Genomic DNA, 25,781 nt, shown 5'->3' with positions numbered 1-25,781 from the left:
AATGCATTGAACTCAACAACTCCATAACTCAAAGACTCAATGATACTACTAATCTAAAGAATGCTTGACTCGGAGGGTTCATGCAGATTTATGAGCATGAACTAGTCAACTCAAGGACTCAATGATACCTCTCATCTCAAGAATGCTTGACTCATATGGTTCATGGGGAATTATGGGCATGAACTACTCAACTCAAGGACCTTTATGGGTAACATGTAGTAGCCCTATACTTAGGAATATAATCCAAAAATAATTAGGAACTCAATACTGAAGACATAGAACTTGAAGATACTACTCCTCTCAAAGATACTTAACTTATGGAGTTCATATGAAATTTAAAGGCATGAACGACTTGTCTTAAGGGTCTAAATAACAATATGGAACTCAAGTATACAACTCTTCTCATTCTCATACTTACTCTCTCAAAACATTGCTCAAATCGATATTTGATCTCAAAAGATTCACAATTGAACTCAAAGACTTTCTTGAACTCTACTCTTAACTCTTTCTTGAATTTGAGTAATTAATTCAAGGTTTTTGATTCATGATATGAAGGATATCGATGACAATTTAAACTCATTGACACATTTTCCTCATTCTCATACTCACTTACTCGAGTCTTGATACAAGTTATTAGAAATTGTACAAGACTCCGCAAAAAAAGACTCGAAAGGGACTTTCTTAAAATGTTTGAAAAAGGTCTCAAGACTTGACTCTTAACTCTACCTTTAATTTGAATTATGAATTCAAGGTTATTATTCAAGTTATGAATGATTTTTAGGTGTTTAGAAGTAGTTTAGAATCAATAGGGGTTGAATGAATCTTTTTAAAGAACTCAAACAAGCAAAATAATAGAGAAGAAGTAGGGGAAGGCAACCCTGGCGCACTGAGTGGCACAGGGTGCTAGCCCTCTACCTACAGACACTCTCTGCTAGCGCAATGGTGGGGTGGCACACAAGCCAATTCCCAGAAAACACCGACAAATTTCTTTGCTCATTTTCTCACCCTAGTTCGCCTATATTCAAATGGATTCTTTCCCACTCACTTAGATTCGAATACCTAACCTAAGTATACAGTAATCTACTCAAAGAAGCCCTCAAATCACTAACTTTCATCTCAAGAATTCCTCAAAACCTCAACAAAACAAAATTTAGAATGAAACTTTAAGAACACTTATCAAAAACTCATCATGAACTTAAATTGCTCAATATTATGAATATATTCTCAAAAGAAACTCATGATTGGCGTGTGAGTAAACAAAATCAACACTATGGAAGCTTACATACCTCAAAGAACTAGGTTCTTGGCGGAATCTTGAATTTCTTAAACGAACGCTAGAAACTTTGAACTTTTTCTCCTCTTGAATCTTCTTTTATTTTCTTGAACTCCTCTAAAAACCCTAAGCGTATTTTAGGAATAAACAAATTTGATTCCAATTAGTTTAGACTCCTAAAACCCTAGTAAAAATGTTTAAATCTGATTAGGTAAGGAAAGGACCAGAATACCCCTCATATTTTTGGGTAACTTTCCTTAATTTGATAGCTCAACTTCAAACAGACATATCACCCTCATACGAGCTCAAAAATTAACAAACTCGGTGGCTTTGGAAAGAGGACTCAAAGATCTTTCATTTGATATCTTATGGGTTTTTTTTTAAGTTGACCCAAAACTGAAAAGAACCTAGGAATGACTTGAAGGAATTCTCTTTAGTTCTTTTTGGAACTCAAGGTGCTACATCTAGCAACCCTAAAACTTGAGAAAATTTTAAATTCTTCGGTACAATCTTACTCTTAACAAAGAATGGTTCGAGTTTTAGGCCAAAAAAATTCCGAGGTGTTACACCATATCCCATTGATTCTGTGGCCATGGTTCAAGAAATTTCATATGTATTTCCCACTGATCTTCCAGGTATTCATCCATCTATGGACATTAATTTTTCTATTGACTTGGAGACGAGCAGAATGCCCATCTGTATTCCTCCTTATTGTATAGCTCCAGTTGACTTGAAGGAATTAAAGGATAAGTTGCAGGATTTGTTGAGTAATGGGTTTATTCTCCTAGGTATTTATACATGGGGTTCTCCTATGTTGTTTCTGAGGAAGAATGATGGATCCATGATGATGTGTATTGATTATCGAAGGTTGAGCATGATAACAATAAAGAACATGTATACTCTTCCTCGTATCGATGATTTGTTTGATCAGCTCTGGGGTGCATCTCAATTTTTTAAGATTGACTTGAGGTTTGGTTTTCATCAGCTGAATATTAGGGCCTCAAATATCCTTAAGATAACTTTTAGGACTTGTCATCAACACTATGAGTCTCTTGTGATGTCTTTTGTTTTGACTAATGCCCCTACAATGATCATGGAGTTGATAAATTGGGTATTCCAACTTTATTTTGATTTGTGTTTTGACTGCTCCAATGAGTCTGGAACGTTGAGTATAATTGATTTACATATGTGATTTGTCTACATGGGGTTTCGAACAAATCCCGATGGTCCTTTTGATGATTTAATAGCTGGTTGTATTATGTTTGTGTTTGCAAGACTCGTTTTTGCGTAGGCTGGTCTCTTATGCGAGCTTCAGAAAAGTGAGACCATCTTCAGTTAGGCGAACTTCACAAAAAAAAGAGGCTTTATTTTGCGAGAGCTGAGTTTTTAGCGGGGTTCGCTTAAGGAAAACCCTGGTCGCTTTTGTGATACCTGGGAGGGTTTTTGCCTTCCATTTTTGGGGTTAGGGAACCCTTGGAGGCGATTTGGGAAAGGTTTCTTATACTAAATCCTTTGGTTAAGATTTCTTGATCCTAAGCCTTTATTTACCTTTGGTTATTTATGAATTCTAACATCATAATTTGTGATTAGATTTTGAGAGTTGCAAGGTTTCACAAGAACTTGAATATTGACATTAAATGATGATTTTGAAGTGGTTTTGATCCCCTCTTTGAAATCAATTTCCCGAATGAGTTCCTAAAGTCCTAAACCTCATTTTCAAGTATGCTTTTCCTGATTACGACCTCCATTGTGAAAATGGTTTTGAGGTAGTTGACCTATTTCACTATATAATTGATGTGGGAATTGTTGTTTATGATGAGTGATTGTGAATACTTTATTGTTATAGACTTTGTGGTTTTGAAAGTTATTGAAATGGGAAGACTCAACTCTTGGTGTGATTTATTGATTGATTTAAGGCAAGTGATATCCTAAACCAGTTATTCTAAATGAATTCACAATTCTTTCATTGCTTGTATATTGGGAGTAATGGGGATGAGGTGAAGGGTTTAATTGTTCACTCGATATATCTAATTGAATAATAAGGGGTTGAAATTAAAAAGGCTTTGAGATGAACATGATGATTTGAATTTCCTTATTGTGACCCTTGTAGATTGATTGGAAAAAAAATGCTTGAAAGCATGAAAGTTCACTTGAACTGTATAATTTTTTGTCATTTCCATATGGTGTGATATTATTTGTGTGTATTAATTTTTGAACAATCTGATGAGATATGTGATGACTTATGTTGCCGAGGTCTTTTTCGATGAGTTCTATTACGCCAAAGTCATTTCCTTCAAGTGATTTGATGTAAAGCAAATGTGAGAGGGTTTCGACAAATGATATAAAGCTAATGGGAACTAGTTCCGACTAGTGCTCTCATATAAAGCAATTCAGAAATGGTTCCATGTAGTAATATTGTGCCGATGGGAAATGGTTCTCGCGAGAGATTGATCTTTGTGTTGGTGTATTCGATGCTTATGCCTGACTTACTTGTTAATTGTAATTGATGTACTTATTGCGTATGACTGAACTACTTGACATTGAGATTGACCTATTTGATTCTTGTATTTTTAATATTGAATTGTGGATACTGGGCCTTCTGAGCCGTGTATTATGGAAATGTTAGGCTGGACTAATTTCTTGCATGTTGTAGTTTGAGGATGTTTGATTGGAGTGTAAGAGGTATTAAATTTATTGCTAGATACCTTGTTTATTAGGTTGCTTGCTGGGTACGTAACGTGGTTTTTGTACTCACTCATTTCTTCTACACTTGTGTAGGTACCGAGTTCGTCATAGCGTGATCGCTCATCTTTTTTTTTCTGAGGCTCATTGAAGGACTTGAGAGGTAGCTGGATGTCATCCCGATAGGCGCTCTTTTCCTTTTCTTTAAGCTTTGTTCTATCTGATAAAGAAAGACTGACACTAGTACTTATTTTTTAATTCCTCAATTTATGTATTTAGTGGCATGTGCACGTTCAAACAAAATTTTGGGATATTGTTTATAATTAATAAATTTTCCACCTTTTCTTGTTCTTACTTTATATTTTTTACATTTTTTTCGCTTTTGTTGGGTTCAGGGTGACTTCTATTGGTGGGGATATACAAGTGACATCATGCCCATTTTTGGGCCGTGACAAATGGTATCTGAGCCCCAAGTTCATAGTTCTCATGTGTACAAACCAAGTCTAAGTAGAGTTATGAGGATCAGTATGTAGACATCTATACTTATCTTCAAGAGGCTATAAAGATTTCTAAGAAACTTCCTTTTTATTCATCCTTTCTTATCGTGTGTGGTTACCTTTGCTAGCATTGAGTTGCCACATGTTATTTTGGCAGATGCCGAGGACTAGAGCATTTGTTTCCAGTAGTAGAGGGGAGGTAATCCCTGAGGCTGTTGTTTAGTCACCAAGTAGGGGTAAAGGTAAGGTCCGAGATAGAGGTCCTACTCATAATGTAGAACCAATTAGAGGTTGTGCTCGTATAGTCGCACCAGCCAGAGATAGAGCTAGAGGGGCTTCTCAAGACCACATGTTGAGGTTGTTAAGGACGAGATTCCTCTCGAGTTTGGAGCTCCCTTGTTTCAGGAGACTTTGGTGAGGATGTTAGGTGTGCTGGATAATTTCTCTTAGGGTGGTGCGATATGTACGCCATAGGGTTCTCATACGAGGGTAGGGGCACAAACCCTAATCAGAAGTGTATTCCAGGTATTCAGGATCAGGTTGGTCAGCCACCTGTGGTTTTAACATCAGTTGTAGGTGTTAAGATTTCTCCTAAGGTTATTCTGGCGATATCTAATCTGAAGTGTTACAAGAGAGTTGAAAAGATGAAACAACCGTTATTTCAAAGTGGTAAAAGTGAGGATGCTCATAAATTCATGAGTTTGTTCTATGATATGCTTGAGGTAGTTGGTATGAGAGATGATCGTGGTGTTCAATTTGTTGAACTGTAGCTTCGTGGATGCGCCAAAGAGAGGTGGAGAACACTTGTGAGGTCTAGGCCGGTTGGATCTTCCCGGTTTGAGTGGGATGTGTTCTCTAGTGCCTTACGGTATCGCTTCATTCCTTAGAGCGTGAGGGAGAAGAATCGATTAAGGTTCCGAAGGTTGACTTAAGGAAGTTTGTCTAGGACCATGTATGAGGCCCGTTTTGTTTGAGCTTTCTAGGCATGTTATGACTAATTGTTCGGATGAGGCATAGAGAATTTGTAGGTTTTTGAGAGGGTTGACTTTCTCTTTCAGGTCTTATGTGTTTAGAGCAACCAAAGAGGGGGTTTTCTTCCGGTCCATTGTGAGTGCCACCAAGGAGGCGAAGTTGATGGTTTTATAGGAGTTTGGGAAGCACAAAAGGGCCCATAGTTCTAGTCAATTTTTCTTGTTCCTTATTTAGAGGAAGAGGATCGCATAGAGGTAGTAGCTCCATTCAGCGTCATGGATCAATTCATGATTCTATGAATACAGTTGAGAGTAGGCAGTCAACCTAAGGATCTGATGGTTCTAGCCGAGCTGTCCATTGTTGGTCATCTAGTTTGCAACAACAATTATCTGTGCCTAGATCTTGCTTTACTTGTGGGGATCGAGGTCATATGATGCAACAATTCCCTCTACACTCTAAATCATCACCTCAGTGTTCTTATCCAACTATTTTTGCTAGGGATTCAGCACCTCCGAATAAGGGTCGAGGTAGAGATCAGTCTGGTAGAGGTGGTAGGGCTTCTTGTAGAGGAGCTCCAGCTCAGCAAGGTGGAGGTACAGGTTTTACTATGACTAGAAGTGGTCGTGTGGGCTAGTGTTATGCATTTCCAGGGAGGCCTCAGGCTGAGAATTTTGATGTTGTGATCACACGTACCCATGCATTTTCGTAGCCATCAATTTCAAAATATACTAACAATTGTGGCGTATAATAAGTCTTCTTATCCAAAGCCATCTTATTTTTACTTTCATTCTTCAAAGCTAGATACACTATTTCTTAATCAATAACTCTAAAGCAGTACTCGTCATCTCATCATTTTTCATTTGAGATGAACAGATTTATCTTTTAATCTCAAAACTATTCTTTCGGTCGAACTTGAAAGTAGGGATGGAGAATTATTAAGACCTCAATCATTTTTGTCACCAACTAGATCTTCGACTCCATCAGGTTAATAGATACAAAGTATACCAGGACGGAGATGGGTACAATTTGGACTCCAAGCATGATCTTGTTGCAGTAGAAACTTCAAAATAATTGTACATAAATCTTGATCGGGTACAGGTGAAGTTTTCTTTCTAAATATCAATACACAACCAAAAAAATTCCAATATAAAAAAAAATACTTGTAAATATTATGAAAACATTCTAGTTCAAAGAGAAAAAAAAAATTGGTGTTTAATTGAGAAAAGAGAGGAAGAAAGTTTGTAGGGAGAGACAACAAAGTCACACAAAGACAACAAAATGACGTGTGATTATTTTAAAGCATATTAAATAGCTCTGAACGGTAGAAATCTCCTACAAATATGATTATTTTAGATATTTTCAAATCTAATAAGAAGCTTTTTTTTTTAAAAAAAAAGAAACAAATAGGCTTAATGGGTTGAATTTGAATGATTAAGATTCAGTTTTGAAAACCAAACACTTAATGGATTGAATTTGAATGATTCAAATTCAGACCTCCACTAAGTGCAAACAAATGAGGACTTAATCTCCTCTCATACACGGCTTCTATAAAGTTGTAACACCCCAGAAAATTTTTGAACTAAGACTGGGACCTTTCTTTTTTGTGAGTAGGATTTTACCAATGAATTTAAAATTTCTAAAGTATTAAGGTCAGATCACTAGATATATCACCTTCAGTTCCAAAATGAATTAAAGAGAATTCATTCAAGTCATTCCTTAGTTCCTTTAAGTTTTGGGTCAACTTTAAACAATCATAACCTTTAGTACAAGATGAGTTAGGAGACCGACAAGATATCAAATGAATGATCTTTGAGTCCTCTTTCCAACGCCACCAAGTTCACTAAATTTTTAGCTTGCATAAGGGAGATATGACCTTTTGAAGTCAGGTTGTCCATTTAAGGAAAGTAACCGAAAAATAGGAGGGGTATTTTAGTCCTTTCCTTACTTCAATTTATTCTAAACGCGAATTACACCCAATTAAGGGTCTAAACTGATAAGAATCAGTCATCCCCAAAAGCATTGAGGGTTTAATAGAGAAGATTCAAGACGAGAAAAAGTTCATAGTTTCAAGCATTCGTTCAAGAAATTTAAAATTTTGCCAAGAACCTTGTTCTTTGAGGTACGTAAGCTTCCATAGAGTTCCGGTTTCTCACCCACACGCCAATCATGAGTTTATTTTGAGAATCTATCCATAAATATTGAGCAATTTAATTTCTTTATGAGTTCTTGATAATTTTTCTTGAAGTTTCTTTATCGATAAAGTTTTGATGTAAGACTTTACTTGGGTCAACTTCAAACGACCATTACTCTTAGAATATAAAGATTTACATGGCCCATAACCTATCAAATTAAAGGTATTTGAATCTACTTTCAAAGGCCACAAATTTCACATCAATCCAATTTCTGAGTAAAAAGTTATGACCATTTTAGTAACCTAATACAGTGTTGTTACGAATAAGCCAACGAGAAAACATTAAAAGGGTCATTTTTGTCTTTTTTACATCCAAGAAAACCCTAAACGAATTTCTTGATTAATAAAAGGCTCAAAACAATCAGATTTTTATATTTTAATCCATCATTCTCTTTTCTCTCAAACCGTAGGGGAAAACAGTAAGGAAAAATCAAAGTCGAAGACTCCATTCAAGATTCTTTAAATCTTTTTCACGATTCTACTTCAAGGTAAGTCTTTCTCCAAGATTTTCGTTCTTTTCAACTTAAATTCCTCCATACAATTATGAATCATTCAAGTAAATCATAATTCAATGCCATAGAGATTTCAAGAAACTAATTCAAGAATCTCAAGAAAGGTTTTCTTGATTGTTCTCCTTCAAGGTAGGCTTTCAAGGCTTCTAATCAAGTTCTTCTTCAAGATTCTTGTAGATTCTTCAAGAATCTTTTTCTTCCAGGTATATAAGGCTACTATAGTGTTGGACTAGTTCGTCTTCATGCCCTAGATCTATTTCCAAGTCAGTAAAAGAATAATCTAGGATTCTATCCCTAGATTTGAGTATTCTTGAGATAAGTTGATTTTTGAATTCTTAAATTCCTTATTGTTTTGAAATTCTATTCCTAAGTATTGAGTTTCAATATTTTTATTGAGATCCTTGAGCTAATTTTTTCATGTTTTTAATTTAGTGTGAACCCTATTTTGAGTTATAAATCTTGAGATGTTTTTCAAAGACAACACTTGAGTTTTAAACTGAGTTTTTGAGGAAGTAAAGATCAGTTTTAGTAAAAAGTTTAAAGGTTCTATTTCATAAGGACTTAAGAGTTTCTAATGTTATTTTATTCATATATATACATATACATATGAATCTATGTTAAATACTGGACTTGAAAGATAAGTTCATAAGTGTATGTTTTCAAGAAGGTAAACACGTCTCATGTTTTGAAAAGTTTTTCAAGAAGGTAAACACGTCTCATGTTTTGAAAAGTTTTTCAAGTAATGTAAGAAGTCCATTCTTTGTAATCGGTGAATTGAGCACAAAGTTATATTAATTTTTTTGGGAGTAGTATCGAGAACCGAGTTGGGTTAGAGTGTTTTATGATTCCATGTCCCATAGAACTACGTAACCACGTAGGATAGGATAGCATTGATTCTTCATGCGACTCCTCAGTGCTTCCGAGAAGGCCAATTAGACGAATCCATATTCACGATATCATTCTATACCCCCGACAAGGTATAGGACGAGCCTTTTCAATGTGTGGTTGGACGTTGTATCTTTGCTAGGCTCATAGTAATGGTTGTGGTTAGAGAAACTCCCCACAATTAAAGTATATTATTTCCAATGTTGCTTTCATTGTATATTTTATTGTAAAACTTAAATGGTTTTCACTTCATGTTCATGTATTGATTCAGTTGAGTTTCTTTCAGTCATTTAGTTAAGTTATTTACTTACTCAGCTATATTATATACTCGTACATTCCATGTACTGATATCATTCTACATGCATCCTTTTATGATGCAGATATAGGTGTTCATGATTATCAACAGGCGCTTCGTTGAGATCACTCTACACTCCAGTTAGCTTTGGTGAGCCTCCTTGTATTCTAGAGGACTTCACTGTTACTTTCTAGTTACTAGTTTTAAGGTGTCGTGGGTCTTATCCTGAAATCCTTTCTTAATAGTAGAGGCTTCATAGATAGACAGTTTTGGAGTCTTTAAGTTTTCAGATATTTTATTCAAACTTATGTTTCATACTAAGTATATTCTGCAAAGTTTTGAGATTCAATAAATTGTTTTTAAAATTTTCTTTCAATTTGATGCTTATGTATGCTCAAGTTAGTCTTCCGCTTGTAGTCACCCAGGATGAGGGTTTGCTTAGGGACCAACAATGGTTCTTGAGTGTCGTCCACGTCCAGGGTGTAGGCTCGGGTCGTGACAAACTTGGTATCAAAGCACAAAGTCCAAGTATTCTAGGGTGTCTATAAAGCCATGTCAGTAGGATCTTATTTATTGTTGTGAGGACCCCACTTCTATAAATGAGGTACTATAGACATTTAAGAAAAGTCTCCCTTCTTTCATACTCCAAGTCGTGTAATAGATCTATGTCATAGAGACTTATTCTAACTCGTGCATTCTAATATCCATTCGACTATCCCTCATACTAGAGATGGCTGTAAAGCAAAGTCAGTTCTTTATTGATGAGTTGCTATTAGTGAAGTCTTGAGTATGTCATGAGACTTCAAAGGGGCTTGAGAGATGCCTGGAGTGAGTTAACTGTTGAGTTCGAGAAAATGCAATCATATTCATGTGAATCATGCATTTTAGCTAAAAACTAGTTGTACTCTCTTCTCTAAACCCCGTTTCAGCTAAGATCCTGATGATGAAGTATGTTTATAGCTTAGGTAGTATTCTCATCCAAAAATGTAGCATGAATTACGAAACTATGGGTAGTAGAAGTGAAAGTGCCCAGAGTTAGAGGAAAGTATGCAGAGGTTTAGTAATCAAATGAAAGGAGATAATGATGGGGCAGATTATGTTAATGCAATCATGCACCTAGTCAGTCATAAGTGATGAGTTCCTTTATAAGTGGAATAAGGAATAATAATGTTGTAGATAGTTCTTGATATAAGGAAGAGGAATAGTTACTAGTCATAATGAGATAGAGTATATTTTCACCAAAATATAGTTGATGTTGATATGTCATCGTGTTAGAGGAGACTAAATATATGTGTTGAATAAGAGAACATACTATCCATGAAGTGATAGAACTAAGCTAGGCTTATGATTTCTTTGAGAGGGCCATGCTGTTCCAAAGGTTATAGAACCGATTAAGTAATGAGGTATAATAAGTGAGCAAATAGTACCTAAGTATTTAAAAGGGGATGTAGACCAGTTTAGAGATGATGGAATAGGTCCATAGCTTCCAAGTGTCAGCTTTAGACCTAAGGGGGAGATGATAAGATGAGAAATCAAGTCTAGTGTGGAGAATAAGATAGTAATGATCTCAAAAGAGTATGGGAAATATCTTTTCAGAGATATTTTAGTAGTGGAGTGATGTTAGAAGAAGAAGGTTAATGTTCTTATTGTGATAATGATGGTGTGATAATTCCATCCACGGTCATAAATAACGAGGAAGAGGAGGATGAGGTTTTACTATGAGATATAGTTAAATGAGAGCCCTTAGTTGGTTTCGACTAGTAATGCAGGAAATTCTAGTTGGTATGGTAGGGATGATGAGAGAATGAGAACTTCTTAAGGAGTTGGTTAATACAAGTCCATGGAGTTGTCATAATACTAAGCTTGGATGTGGTGTTTTTAAACATTAGGTGGTTCTTGATATAAGCCAATGTTGATTAAATGTGTTGGGAAAAAGTAATATGCTTGGGATGAGATTCCCTTTCGAGGTATAGAACTTGAACCTTAAGATTTGGGTTAAGCTTGAATACAGCAAGAGCGTGCCATTAGACTCTGACTTTGGTAAGAGAAGTCATGTACCCTTGTGGGAGCTATGAGTTGAATCCAATGAGGCATGGTATTCCTATTCTTACTTCATGCCCAAATTTCCTTTGTTTCTGATAACGTAACTTCAGAGAGAATGCGACTATGTTCACAACATCATCGTTCTTGATTTAGGTGCTATAGGAAGTCCCTACTCTTGGTACGAATCAGTCCATCATGTGTTAATAGGTAAGTTCATTAGTCATAAGAAATAGTTAGAGTAGCCCCGTTCCATAACAAGTCCAACTTACTTATAAAGGCTAATGGGTATTTGTCTCTTGCCTTACTTACTTTTAGATCGCGGGTACTCGCCTCCACAATCTCATCATATGTTGCCGGTATTAGGCTCCACTTTAATTCATAAAGAGCACGGGTACTCGCCGCCATGTCCAATCATCATAGTAAGAACGCGGGGACTCAACTCTTGTTCAATTCTAAGGAGTATGGTAAATCACCTCATATCCTTTCATATGGAGGTCAAGGGTAATCACCTCTAGCCTCATCATTCATTAAGCATTTTAGTCTAGATTCATTTTAGGTGAGCAATCCTTTCAACCTAGAATCATTCATGTGAGTAAACATTTCAGATTCATTCAATCATTCTTATCAATTCATTATGGAAAGTATCTCTTCCACATCATAACAACAATCAATCAATAATTCCTAATCTAGGCTTTACTCTCAAAGTCATATTAGTCATAACTTATCATATTACCTTTACTCTAAAAGCCCTAGTAATCATCATTCATCATACATGCCTTAGCCTCAAGACAATTCTAATCTCAAAGCCTTACTAATCATAATTCATCATGTATGCTTTGATTTCAATCAATTCATGTCTACATGCTTTACTCTTAAGCAATTCATATCTATATGCTTCAATCTCAAGCAATCCAATTAAACTTCATCATATAGCCCCCAATCTCAAGCACTACTAATCATGATTCATCATGCATACACTAATCCTAATCAATTCTTATATATATGCTTAACTCTAAAGAGATCTACAATATATATTATCAATTCTAGAATATCACATCTAAATCCTCAATTTTCCCCTTTCATGGCATAAAACCCAATTTCATCAATTCTATGTTATAAACAAGGGTTAAGCATAGGTACATGTTTAATCATACTAAAATCATGTAATTCCCTCATAAACAATCACAAAAAACCATAATCTACTCAATTTGATCAACATTCATCATAACCCATAACATTGGAAGAAACCCTAACTAAAATTAGGGATTTAGACTACACAATTGGGGAATTCTAGGGGACTCCATGGATGAAAGGATTCCATGGATGAATAAGCCATCAAACCTTGATTACAAATCTTTCAAAAAGCTTGGAAAAATGTAGACTTGACTTGACCTAGATTGACCCTCTTCTTCTTCACTTTCTAGAGAGAGAATATTTGAGAGGAACACAATTCTTCACTTTCTAGAGAGAGAATAACTTAAATTAGGGGTCTAAAGTACTTATATAGGTGGTTTAGACTAGGGTAAAATGACGCCACTTAATGTCTAATAAAATCTGAAAAGGACCATTAAGTCCTCAACTAACCGTCCAACAGACCCACCCACGAGACCCCGCCGACTGATCATGGATGGACCTATGGTCCGTCCTGGTTGGGCGTTGTTTGGGTTCAGAGAATCTGACAATAGACCATGGACCTACGGAGCCTAACCACTAGTCATGGACACATCAACGGGGCGTGGGTCTTTGCCGCTGTTATTGCCTTAGGCAACTCTCAGGGTGCTCATCCATGAGGCTCCCTATGGGGTGTTGGTCAAACCACAAGGCCGGATGGCCCTCGTTGGTGACCCCTAGAAGTTCTGAAAATTGCTGAGCTTCCCTATTTCATATACAGGGTTTTACAATATCTCCCCTTTGGGAACATTTGTCCTCAAATGGCATTCTAGGCACTTCTTAAAGGAGACGACTCATGAGTAGCAACCCATCATGCATGCAACACATATAAATGGAGACAACCAAGTAGGAATAATCACTGCAAGTTAAACATGCTCAATGCATCGCATGGAAGGTAGGAACTACATCTAACAACCTAAAATGCATGAAATTCTATCATTTCTCATGTTTAAGGAAGAACTTACCATCTCCAAGCTAAAAGCATGCTCAACACAATCTCGTGGAGCCAATATGCAATCTATACTAATAATATACATCCGAGGAGGATTCTCTGAACTCCAAGCTACGGCATGTTTCACAACTCATCTCATGAAGTCTATAGGAAACTCATACTCAATCCAGTACAACATGAGGAAAATCAATCATGCAAACTAATTTTCCTTATAAGCTTTTCATGAACATGAACAACATAAGGAAATCATGAAAATATATAAAACACACATGACTTCGCACAAAGAACAAACCATGAGGAACTCTTCATCTCACGCTAAAAGAGTAATAGAAGAAAAAATGATGGGGATATCGGGACATATCATTGGCCTCGCCCTCCCAAGTAGAACCCTCAACTAAAACCGTCACTAAAATATCATTCCATAACATTTACAAGGAAACAACTTCCTTGTTCTTCTTTTTCTTAACCTGTCGGTCTAAGATCTCAACTGATATATCTTAATAAGAGAGATTCTCATATACTCCCAACTCTTCAAAGGGATCTATGAATGTCGGATCTCTAACACACTTCTTTATCATAGAGAGATGGAAAACTGGATGCATCTATGACAACTCATTAGGCAACTCTAGCTCATAAGCAAACTTACCAACACATCTTATGGTCCTATATGGGCCTACAAAACGGGGACTAAACATCCGAAACTCATTACACGTTTCAAAGGGAAGGAATTCAAACAGCCCACATCATGAACATTATGTACACTCAACGACCTTGCTATCTAAGCACACCATCTCCCCCTGGGAATAAAGCCTAAATAGGATTTCTAAGCACCATTACGTTCAATTCTAAGGTCGGATCAAGTTATCACTAAGCTTTTTCTAACAGCCCATATTATGCATATGCTTGTTTTATTCTTTTGATACTTGACATAGCCTTACAATATAGGTGAGGGACCATGTTTCTTATATGATTAGCATTGGTTTAAACTAGATCGGAAGGTGATGTGATGCCTTGCACGTTTCAGCATGTGTAGTGCAAGTTAACTCTAATGGGAGTATTTAAACTTGAGACACTAAGGTGGTAATTGAGCTTAAGTTGAAAGTTAAGTGCTAAGTTGAAGAAAAAGGGATTAATATTTAAAAAATGGAATAAAATAATCGAGCTGCTTGCTTGACTTAATTAAACTACTAGGTGAAAAGTAAGTGCATCACCTACTTTGACTTATTGACCAGCCCAAAGGACCAAGTAGGTGCATTACCTACTAAGACTTTTTTTGACCATGTAATTGGGCCAAATGCACTACCACCTACTTGCATTAATCTGGCCCAAGTTGAGTAAAATAATAAGGGGAAAATGGACAGCCAAGGCCCAATAGTCTTAAGTCCAAAAAGGCCCAAGTGAAAAGTCCAAGTAGGTGGATCACCTACTTGCATTAATTATGGGCCCAAATTGACAAGATAGAGGGATAATTGGTACTAAGGCCCAACAAATGTTGAAGTCCCCAAAGGCCCAAGTTAAAAGATCAAGTAGGTGGGTCACCTACTTGACAATATAAGGCCCAAAATTGTCCAAGAAAGTCGCCCATTACACCTCCCTTTTAAAGGGATAAAGATCAGATCTTTTGCTCTATTTTTAACTTGCAAAATTTTCAGATTTCTTAAGTTTCTCTCTTGGTCTCTCTGGGCTTCAATCAGCATCCCTAAAAACTTTGAGGTTCTTGAGTATTGTCCCCCTTTACAAGTAAAAGTTTGAAGGAGAGTTTCAAGTACAAGTTTAGAGGATAAATTTCCAGAAACTAAGGTAAGACTACTGCCCATTGTTGCCTCTCTTTAAATACATGTTTGAGGTGGTTTGTACATATTTATCAAGAACTAATGGATGGTGATAAATCCATGAGTCAATCTTCTCCTATTATGCTGAAAGTTTTTTATGAATTGATAATGTTTGCCTTATGTACATTGTTGTTGGGGGCATTTTGGGTATCTTGGCAAATAATGTATGAAGTTGTATTAATGTATAAAAGAAAGGTGTGGTGGTTCACCATTTGTGTAAGGGATATATGGGCCTACTTTCCGTCAAGTGTTTAACTACTATGTTTTTGAGAGCCTTAATGTGATTAGGTACTAACATCAGCTTAATCATGACTTATATTGTCGATTAGCACCCACGAAGGGAGGCTGAATCGGGACAAATGTATTGGTCAGAAAATAAGGTATGTAGGGCTATTCGATTCCATATTCCTTCACATGAAATTACTTGTGATTAATATCAATAAGTGGATTTCCTAAGTTCTATTCCTAATAGAGGAAACATAGTGGCAGCGTACGATCTCCAAATAACTAACAATATTTACCCCTCTCCTTAGTGTATAGAATTACTTCAATATATGTTCAGTACTCTATAGTCACTTGAAGTCAATTGTGTCAATTAAGCTCAGAAGTAATGCATTGATGTGACATAGCTCCTTATGTTATTATTACTGTCCTGAAGTATTATTTTCATGTCTTCTACTACTGGTTTGTAGTTCCAAATATCAAAAATGATTATGACCACCAAAACAATAATCTCAAAGATGAAATAATCTAAGTAAAGTAATTTGTATAATTAAGGGTGGCAGCTCAGGGGAGAAAGCCTAGCATGGGCCGATCCCAATTGGCATAGAAGGGTGGCAACTCATGGGAGAAATCCTAGCATGGGCCGATCCCAAATGATTAATTATGAGGAACGCATCCCAAGGGTTAAAATGCCTAGCATGGGACATCCTCTTTTACCACTAATCAACTGGTTATTCGTATCACATGCTTATAAAGAGCATAACACACAGAATGGTCAAGACAATAATGTAACATACATGATCCCACAAGAGTTAACTGAGGTGGTCTTTTGTTCTAATTTATCCACACATAGTGTGATACTTGGTCTCATTCGAAATCTTATTTTATATATGTTATTGCCTCACATACTCAATATATTTTTTTTGTACTGACATCCCTCGTGGGGGACGCTGCAATTCATGCTGCAGGCACATGTACTCCAGTTAATAAACCTCGTCAGTAGGAGCACACGACACTCAGCTAATTTTAGTGAGCTCCAAGTTGCTTTGGAGATTTACTGAGTCCTTGGTAGATTCATTTTGCTATTGTATCGTAGTTAAGAGTAAGGCGGGGTCTGTCCTGACCTACTCTAATGTTTTCTATCTTTTAGAGGGTTTGTAGACTTATGTATATGGTTCAGTTGCATCTTAACAAGTTGTGGCCTCAACGGCTAAGTGTTGTATATAATATTTGGGTCTACTTATGTCGGTTCGTATTGATGCATCCTATTTGAACTTGTCACAAGATTGTCCTGGTTATATGTAAAGTAAGCACAGGTTACATGTTGGTTCTCTCGGGCCTTTAGGGAGTCGGGTGCCTGTCCGTCTTAATAGAATTTGAGGGGTGACAAAAGTGGTATCAGAGCAGGTTATCCTAGGGAGTCTACAAAGTCGTGTCTATGTAGAGTCTTGCTTATGGATGTGTTGTGCATCACATTTATAAACAGGAGGCAACGGGGAATGTAGGAGTTGTCTCTTTTCTTTCATTTCTTAGATCATGCTATCTAACCAATGTTGTAGGTGAATCATACCTAACTTCTAAATTATTTTATTATAGTGAAGATGCTGGTTACGAGAACGAGTAAAAGTACTGGTAAGCGTGTAAATGTGGCTGCCCAAGAAGGTACCAGTCAACCACCACCTAGTCAAGATGTTTAAGGTGAGGCTCAATATGAGTCTCTATCACAGACTTCACCGGCCCCTCCATCTCCAGAAGATCTAAGGAGGGGAGCTGCACATCAAGAACCACCTATTAATACTACTGAGCAAGATTTGAGGAATTCAGTCTAACTATTGACTCGTATAGTTGTTGGCCATGGCCAAAGGCAAGAAGGTGTAGTTGCAGGTACTAGTGGTGAAGATAGAGCAACTGGCACGCGGATACGTGATTTCCTTAATTTGGACCCTCTATCATTCCCTGGGTCAGATCGTAATGAAGATCCACAAGACTTTATAGATCAGATCCAACACACTTTTGATGTTATGCATGTGAGTGGCAAAGAAGCACTCAAGCTAGCAGCATATGGATTAAAGGGTGTGGCTATATTTTGGTATGATGCTTGGAAGCAATTTAGGGGAACAGATGCACCTTCAGCTACATGGAAAGAGTTCAAAAAGGCATTCCTTGACCATTACCTTCCATTGGATATCCTAGAGGCTCGTGCAGATCAGTTCTTAAATCTCTACCAAGGAAGTATGAGTGTGAGAGAGTACAGTCTCAAATTTAATTCCTTGGCCAAGTATGCTCGTAATGTAGTAGCTAATATGGAGGATAGAGTGCATTGATATGTGGATAGATTAGATTCATATCTGGTTAGAGATTGTGCCATTGCTTCGTTGAATAATGATATGGACATAGCAAGGATGCAAGCTTTTGCGCAAAAGTTGGAGGATCAAAGGCAAAGAAGAAGGACAAAAGAGTCAGAAATAGGGCATCCTAAGAGGGCCAGATCCATGGGGCAGTTTACAACATCCCAAGGTGAGTTTAGGCCTCAGTTCTTTAACAGACCACCTAGGCCATCATCTTCGTACTGTTCAGCTAGTGCCCCACCTCGGTTTCAAGGGTTTAGGGGCAATCAATTTGGGCAAAGAAGTGGAAGCCAATGTTCACAAATAACGGGTCATCAAGAGGAGGGAAGTACGAGCCAATCAAGGTCTCCTCGACAACCTTGTAAACACTGTAGAAAGAATCATCTAGGTGCATGTAGGTTTAGGACAGATGTTTGTTTTTGGTGTGGTACACCGGGGCATATGATGAGAAACGACCCTCATAGGGGCACATGTGGTGCTCCATAGCCTACTAGATACGTTGTTGCCTCGTCGTCATCAACACCTTCTTTAGGTAGGGGACTACAAATACCTACAGGTCGTGGTAGAGGAGCTAGGGGAGTAGCTAGTTCTAGTGGAGTTCAGAATCACATATATTGTCTAGGGGATCTACAAAATTTAGAAGCTTCGCCGGATGTGGTTACAGGTACATTGTCCATCTTTTCACATATTGTATATGCACTAATTGATCTAGGGTCTACATTGTCATATGTTACTCCATTGATTGCGGGAAAGTTCAAAAGAACACCAGAATTATTAGTGAAACCATTTGAAGTGTCTATACCGATTGGTGAGTCTATTATAGCTAGAAGGATTTATCAAAATTGCATTGTAACTGTTTGTGATCGTGATACATTGGTTGATCTTGCTGAGCTAGAAATGGTAGATTTTGATGTTATAATGGGTATGGATTGGTTAGCTTCTTTTTATGCCACGGTAGATTGTTGAACTAACATAGTTCATTTCCAGTTTCCAAAAGAGGCCGTCCTTGAATGGAAAGGTAATATTGGGGCGCCAAGAGGTAAATTTATTTCTTATCTTATGGCAAAGAAGATGATGTCCAAAGGATACATATGCCATCTGGTCAGAGTGAAAAATATAGATGCAGAGCCACCAACACTTCAATCCATTCCGGTGGTAAATGAATTTCCTGAAGATCTTCCGGGTTTGCCTCCATAACGAGAAGTAATGTTTGGTATTAATGTGATTCTAGATACTCAACCTATTTCCATCCCTCCATATAGAATGGCCCCGACAAAATTACGGGAGTTGAAGGAGCAATTAAAAGACTTATTGGAAAAAGGATTCATAAGGCCTAGTATGTCCCTATGGGGAGTACCAGTTTTGTTTGTATGTAAAAAAGATGGCTCGTTGAGACTGTGCATTTATTACCGACAGTTGAATAAAGTAACAATTAAGAACAAATATCCCCTTCATTGAATTGATGATTTGTTTGATCAGTTACAAGGTGTTAAGTGTTTTTCAAAGATCAACTTGAGGTCGGGTTATCACCAAGTAAGGGTCAAAGACAAAGATATACCCAAGAAAGCTTTCCGAACACGGTATGGTGATTTTGAGTTTTTAGTCATGTCATTCCGGCTAACAAATGCACCAACAACTTTTATGGATTTGATGAATAGGGTGTTCAAGTCATTTTTAGATGTGTTTGTGATAGTATTCATAGATGACATTTTGGTGTATTCAAGATCGGAAGAGGACCATGCTAATCACATGTAGAAAGTTTTACAAATTCTTCGTGATCGTAATTTGTATGCAAAGTTCTCTACATGTGAGTTCTAGTTAAAATCGGTGGCATTCTTAGGTCATATTGTATCTGATAAAGGAATAAGGGTTGATAACCAGAAGATAGAGGACGTGAAAAACTGGCCAAGACCTACAACACCTACGGAGATTCGTAGTTTTCTTAGATTGGCAGGTTATTATAGAAGGTTTGTTGAAGGATTCTCTTCCATTGTTGCACCCTTTACAAAGCTAACACACAAAGAAGCGATGTTTCAGTGGAGTGATGAATGTGAAAGAAGCTTCCAAGAGCTGAGGAATAAATTAACTTCTACACCCGTATTGGTACTTCCAGAAGGAACAGAAGGGTATGCAGTGTATTGTGATGCTTCGGGAATGGGCCTAGGATGTGTGTTGATGCAGCATGGTAAAGTAATAGCTTATGGCTCAAGGCAGTTGCGGTCACATGAGAAAAATTATCCAACCCATGATCTAGAGCTACCATTAGTTGTGTTTGCTTTGAAGATATGGCGCCACTACTTGTATGGAGTTCATGTTGACATATACACTGATCACAAGAGTTTGCAATATATCTTTAAGCAAAAGGACCTAAATCTGAGGCAGTGAAGATGGCTGGAGCTATTAAATGATTATGATATTATTATCTTGTATCATCACGGGAAAGAAAATGTAGTAGCTGAGGCGTTAAGTCGTAAAATAATGGCAAGCACGTATGGGCAGTCTGTGGAAAGACAAGGAATAACTAAAGATCTATGTCAACTAGCTAGCTTGGGGGTTCACCTTCTTGAATCTCCAGACGAAAGGTTATTGTGCAAAATGCGGCAGGATCCTCATTAGTAGTGAAGGTGAAAGAGAAGCAGTACACAGATCCTGTTCTATTAAAGCTTAAGGAGAATGTACAATAGGGCATAACAAAGGCATTCGAGCTTACGCAAGAGGGAGTACTTCGATGTCAAAACAGATTGTGTGTACCTAATATAAATGAATTAAGAAACAAAATTATGATGGAAGCACATCATTCGAGATATTTTGTCCATCCAGGGTCAACCTAAATGTATCATGACTTGAAAGAAATGTATTGGTGGGGGGACATGAAGAAGAACATTGCGGAATTCGTGGCTCAATGTCCACATTGTCAACAAGTAAAAGTAGTGCACCAAAAGCCCGAAGGTTATATGCAGTGTATAGAACTTCCAATTTGGAAGTGGGACATGATCAACATGGATTTTGTCACTAGTTTGCCTCGTTCATTTCGGAAAGTTTGATTCTATGTGGGTAATTGTTAATAGACTGACCAAATCAGCGTACTTCTTGCCGGTCAAGACTACTTATACAGTTGAAGAATATGAGAGGTTGTATATTAAAGAGATAGATCGTCTACATGGAGTGCCAATCTCTATTATATCTGATAGGGGAGCTCAATTCACTGCAAATTTTTAGAAGTCATTTCAGAAGAGTTTGAGCACACAAGTAAATTTAAGTACAACCTTTCACCCTCAAACAGACGGTTAGGTAGAGAGTACAATTCAAACATTTGAGGATATACTGCGAGCTTGTAAATTAGACTTCAAAGGTAGTTGGGATGATCATTTGCCGTTGATCGAGTTTGCATACAACAATAGCTACCATTCAAGTATTAAAATGGCACCTTATGAAGCTTTATATGGTAGAAAATGTAGATCCCCAATTGGCTGGTTCGAAACAGGTGAAACTGCCTTATTTGGGCCAGACCTTATTCATAAAGCTATGGAAAAAGTCAAAGTGATACAGCAGCGGCTAGAAACAGCTCAAAGTCGACATAAATCATATATGGATGTTAGAAGGAGAGGACTAGAATTTTATATAGGGGATTGGGTGTTCTTGAAGGTCTCACCAATGAAAGGGGTAATGAGGTTCGGTAAAAAGGTAAAGTAGAGTCCACGCTATATAGGGTAATATAAGATTATCCGAAGAATTGGCCAAGTTGCGTATGAGTTAGAGCTACCTCAAGAGCTTTCAACCGTTCATCCGGTATTTCATGTTTCAATGATTCGAAAATGCGTAGGTGACCCATCTCGTATTACTCCTACTGAAGATGTACAAGTTACGAGAGATCTCACTTATGAAGAAGTACCCATTGCTATTCTGGATCGACAAGTTAGGAAGTTAAGATATAAAGAAATAGCTTCTGTAAAAGTTTTATGGGGGAACCAACAAGTAGAAGAAGTAACATGGGAAGCCGAAGAAGCAATGAAATTGAAGTATCCTCATCTCTTCCAGACCGATGAGAAAGATGAAAATGTTGCATTGAGGCATTAACAAGTAAGTATAAGTCTATATGTTCAATGTGATTAATATTAGTACTAACTTAGGCTTGAACTTTTTTTGGGCTGGATAACCATGCTAACATTTGAGGACGAATGTTTTAAGGGGGGAAGGATGTAACAGCCCATATTATGCATATGCTTGTTCTATTCTTATGATACTTGACATAGTCTTACAGTATAGGTGAGGGACCATGTTTTTTATATGATTAGCATTGGTTTAAACTAGATCGGAAAGTGATGTGATGCCTTGCACGTTTCAGCATTTGTATTACTAGTTAACTCTAACGGGAGTATTTAAACTCGAGACAGTAAGGTGGTAATTGAGCTTAAGTTGAAAGTTAAGTGCTAAGTTGAAGAAAAAAGGGGTTAATATTTAAAAAATGAAATAAAATGATCGAGTTTCTTGCTTGACTTAATTAAGATAGTAGGTGACAAATAGGTGCATCACCTACTTTGACTTATTGACCAGCCCAAAGGACCAAGTAGGTGCATTACCTATTAGGACTTTTTTTGACCATGTAATTGGGCCAAACGCACTACCACCTACTTGCATTAATCTGCCCCAAGTTGAGTAGAAGAATAAGGGGAAAATGGACAGCCAAGGCCCAATAGTCTTAAGTCCAAAAAGTCCCAAGTGAAAAGTCCAAGTAGGTGGATCACCTACTTGCATTAATTATGGCACAAATTGACAAGAATAGAGGGATAATTGGCAGTAAGGCCCAACAAGTGTTGAAGTCCCCAAAGGCCCAAGTTAAAAGGTCAAGTAGAAGGGTCACCTACTTGACAATATATGGCCCAAAATTGGCCAAGAAAGCCGACCATTACACCTCCCTTTTAAAGGGATAAAGATCAGTTCTTTTGCTCCATTTTTAACTGGCAAAATTTTTAGATTTCTTAAGTTTCTCTCTTGGCCTCTGTTGGCTTCAATCAGCATCCCTAAAACACCTTGAGGTTCTTGAGTATTGTCCCCCTTTACAAGTAAAAGTTTGAAGGAGAGTTTCAGTTCTTGAAGTACAAGTTTAGAGGATAAATTTTCAGAAACTAAGGTAAGATTACTGCACATTCATGACTCTCTTTAAATAAATGTTTTAGGTGGATAATTTTGTATATATTTATCAAGAACTAATGGATGGTGATAAATTCTTGAGTCAATATTCTCCTTTTATGCTGAAAGAGTTTTAGGGATTGATAGTGGCTGCCTTATGTATATTGTTGTTGGGGGCATTTTGGGTATCTTGGCAAAGAATGTATGAAGCTATATTAATGTGTAGAAGAAGGGTGTGGTGGTTCACCATTTGTCTAAGGGTTGTATGGGCCTACTTCCCGTCAAGTATTTAGCTATTTTTTTTAGGGCCTTAATGTGTTTAGCTGCTAACATCAGCTTAATCATGACTTATATTGTAGATTTGCACCCAAGAAGAGAGACTGAATCGTGACAAATGTATTGGTCAGAAATAAGGCATGTAGGGCTATTCGTAAGTGGATTTCCTAAGTTCTATTTGTAAGAAAGGAAACATAGTGGCAGCGTATCATCTCCAAATAGCTAACAATATTTCCCCCTCTCCTTAGTGTATACAATTACTTCATTATATGTTCAGTACTCTATAGTCACTTGAAGTCAATTTTGTCATTTAAGCTCACGAGTAATGCATTGATGTTACACAGCTCCTTATGTCATTGTTGCTGTCTTGAAGTATTATTTTCATGTCTTCTACTACTGGTCCGTAGTTCCAAATATAAAAAATGATTATGACCACCAAAACAGCAATCTCAAAGATTAAAGAATCTAAGCGAAGCAATCTGTATAATTAAGGGTGGCAGCTCAGGGGAGGAAACCTAGATTGGGCCGATCCCAATTGGTATAAAAGGGTGGCAGCTCAAGGGCGAAAGCCTAGCATGGGTCGATCCCAGTTTGAGTAATTATGAGGACCGCATTCCAGGGGTTAACATGCCTTATAAAGTGCATAACACAGAGAATGGTAAAGATAAGAATGTAACATATATGATCCCACAAGAGTTAACAGAGGTGGTCTTCTGTTATGATTTATGCACACATATAGTGATACTTGGTTTCATTGAACTCTTATTTTATATATGCTATTGCCTTACATACTCAGTACATTTTTTTGCAGGTACTCCAGTTAGTAGACCTCCTCAGTAGGAGTACCTGACACTTAGCTACTTTTGGTGAGCTCTAGGTTGCTTTGGAGCTTTACTGAGTCCTTGGTAGATTAATTTTGGTATTGTATCGTAGTTAACAGTAAGGGGGGTCTGTCCCGATCTACTCTAAGGTTTTCTATCTTTTAGAGGCTTTGTAGACTTATGTATATGGTTCAGTTTCATCTTAGCAAGTTGTGGCCTCAACGACTAAGTGTTGTATATAAGTTTCGGGTCTACTTATGTCGGTTTGTATCGCTGCATCCTATTTGAACTTGTCACAAGATTGTCATGGTTTTATGCAAAGTAAGAACAAGTTACATGTTGGTTCTCTCGGGCCTTTAGGAAGTCGGGTGTCTGTCCGTCTTAATAGAATTTGAGGCGTGACACTTTCATAGCCATCACCCAAGATGATTCTAAGCCATGGTGAAGTATCTACTACCCTTGGAGGAGTCTACTCAATCAGCATATTTACATCTAGGTATTATTTAAACACCCTACTCATCAAATCTTTTCAACATACCACAAAACTTATAAAGACTAAGTCAGGTTCTACTATCAATACAACAAAATAATAATGCAGCCCATTCATACTAAAGACAACATAAAGGTCTAGCATATCAATTCTATTAAGTCACAAAAGACAAAGCAGCACCAGAATCTAATAAAGCATAGAACACATACTGGTAGTCACAACTGTAGGACACTCTTGTTCACCTCTAATTTGGAGAGCATATAACCTATTCTTGTTTGGAGCATTCCTATCCAAACCACTAGGAGAAACTTGCTTACCCTCCCTCTCCTTATCCTTCATCTTTGGGCAATTTCTCATCTTGTGGCCACTTTCACCACAAACTAAAGCAGTCCTCCATACCGGCTAAACATCTACCCTCATGTCACTTTCCCTATCTAGCACAAATAGGCCATAGGAATTAACTTCTAATTCCTTGTGGTTTAGGGTTAGACACCGTATCTTCACTATACTTAGGAGAATTGGAGGAATCTTGTTCGAAAAACCTTTGTTGATGCTTAAGACGACCATGTCAATCATACCTTACATGAGAAGAGTTATCATCATAATTTCTAAACCTCTTTTTCTCCGTAGATCTATCTCTTAGTTTCTCCTCTTCCATTTGTTGGGCATGAGTCATAAGATGAGCAATATCCATATCATGGACAAACATGGACGTACGACATTGTTTTACAACTAAGTTAGACACCCCCGACACAAACTTACTCATTCTCAACCTAGAGCTAGCCACTAAGAATGGAGCATACTTAGACAATTAACTAAACCTCAATGCATATTCCTTCACACTCATATTACCCTACCTAAGTTTAATGAACTCGAGCACCAAAGCCTCTGTCATCTCTAGAGGAAAACCCTATCTAGAAAAGTAATTTTGAACCTTTCCCACTCTATGGGACTCATCCCTACTTGTCTTACCTTTTTCCATTGATTAAACCAAACTTGAGCAACCCCTTTGAGTTGGTAAACGGCCAATTTTTCTTTCTCCACCGAAGTAACTCCGATAATGTCTAATACATTATAGACCTCATCTATAAACATTTAAGGATCTTCCTCAATCTTTGACCCATAAAACTTTGGAGCATTCATCCTCATAAAATCCCTTACTCTTGAAGCCACCGTACCCACATTTGGGT

The 25,781-nt window shown here is 37.3% G+C and overlaps 2 protein-coding genes across 2 annotated transcripts in view; both read left to right on the top strand.

The window, feature by feature from the left end:
* Nucleotides 1-7,880: 7,880 nt before the first annotated feature.
* The window catches only part of LOC125873377 (vacuolar protein sorting-associated protein 27), a 1,193,133-nt gene continuing 1,175,232 nt past the window's right edge, over nucleotides 7,881-25,781 (top strand). Inside the window, exon 1 of the mRNA XM_049554300.1 lies at nucleotides 7,881-7,884. The gene's annotated coding sequence lies outside the window, so the exon portion shown is untranslated. The remainder of the gene's footprint in view (nucleotides 7,885-25,781) is intronic.
* On the top strand, nucleotides 17,128-17,850 carry LOC125873759 (uncharacterized). The gene is made up of 2 exons (XM_049554619.1): nucleotides 17,128-17,188; nucleotides 17,372-17,850. The coding sequence occupies exons 1-2, from the start codon at nucleotides 17,128-17,130 to the stop codon at nucleotides 17,848-17,850; spliced, it is 540 nt and encodes a 179-aa protein (XP_049410576.1).

This window comes from Solanum stenotomum, chromosome 8 (assembly GCF_019186545.1).
Source record: "Solanum stenotomum isolate F172 chromosome 8, ASM1918654v1, whole genome shotgun sequence".
Taxonomy (NCBI): Eukaryota; Viridiplantae; Streptophyta; class Magnoliopsida; order Solanales; family Solanaceae; genus Solanum; species Solanum stenotomum.
This window is presented reverse-complemented; position numbering and strand designations above follow the sequence as displayed.

Coding starts and splice junctions, on each gene's coding strand:
- LOC125873759 (XM_049554619.1), top strand. CDS start 17,128: ATGCTGGTTACGAGAACGAGTAAAAGTACTGGTAAGCGTGTAAATGTG. Junction 17,189..17,371: donor AAATGTGGCTGCCCAAGAAG/GTACCAGTCAAC, acceptor TGACTCGTATAG/TTGTTGGCCATGGCCAAAGG.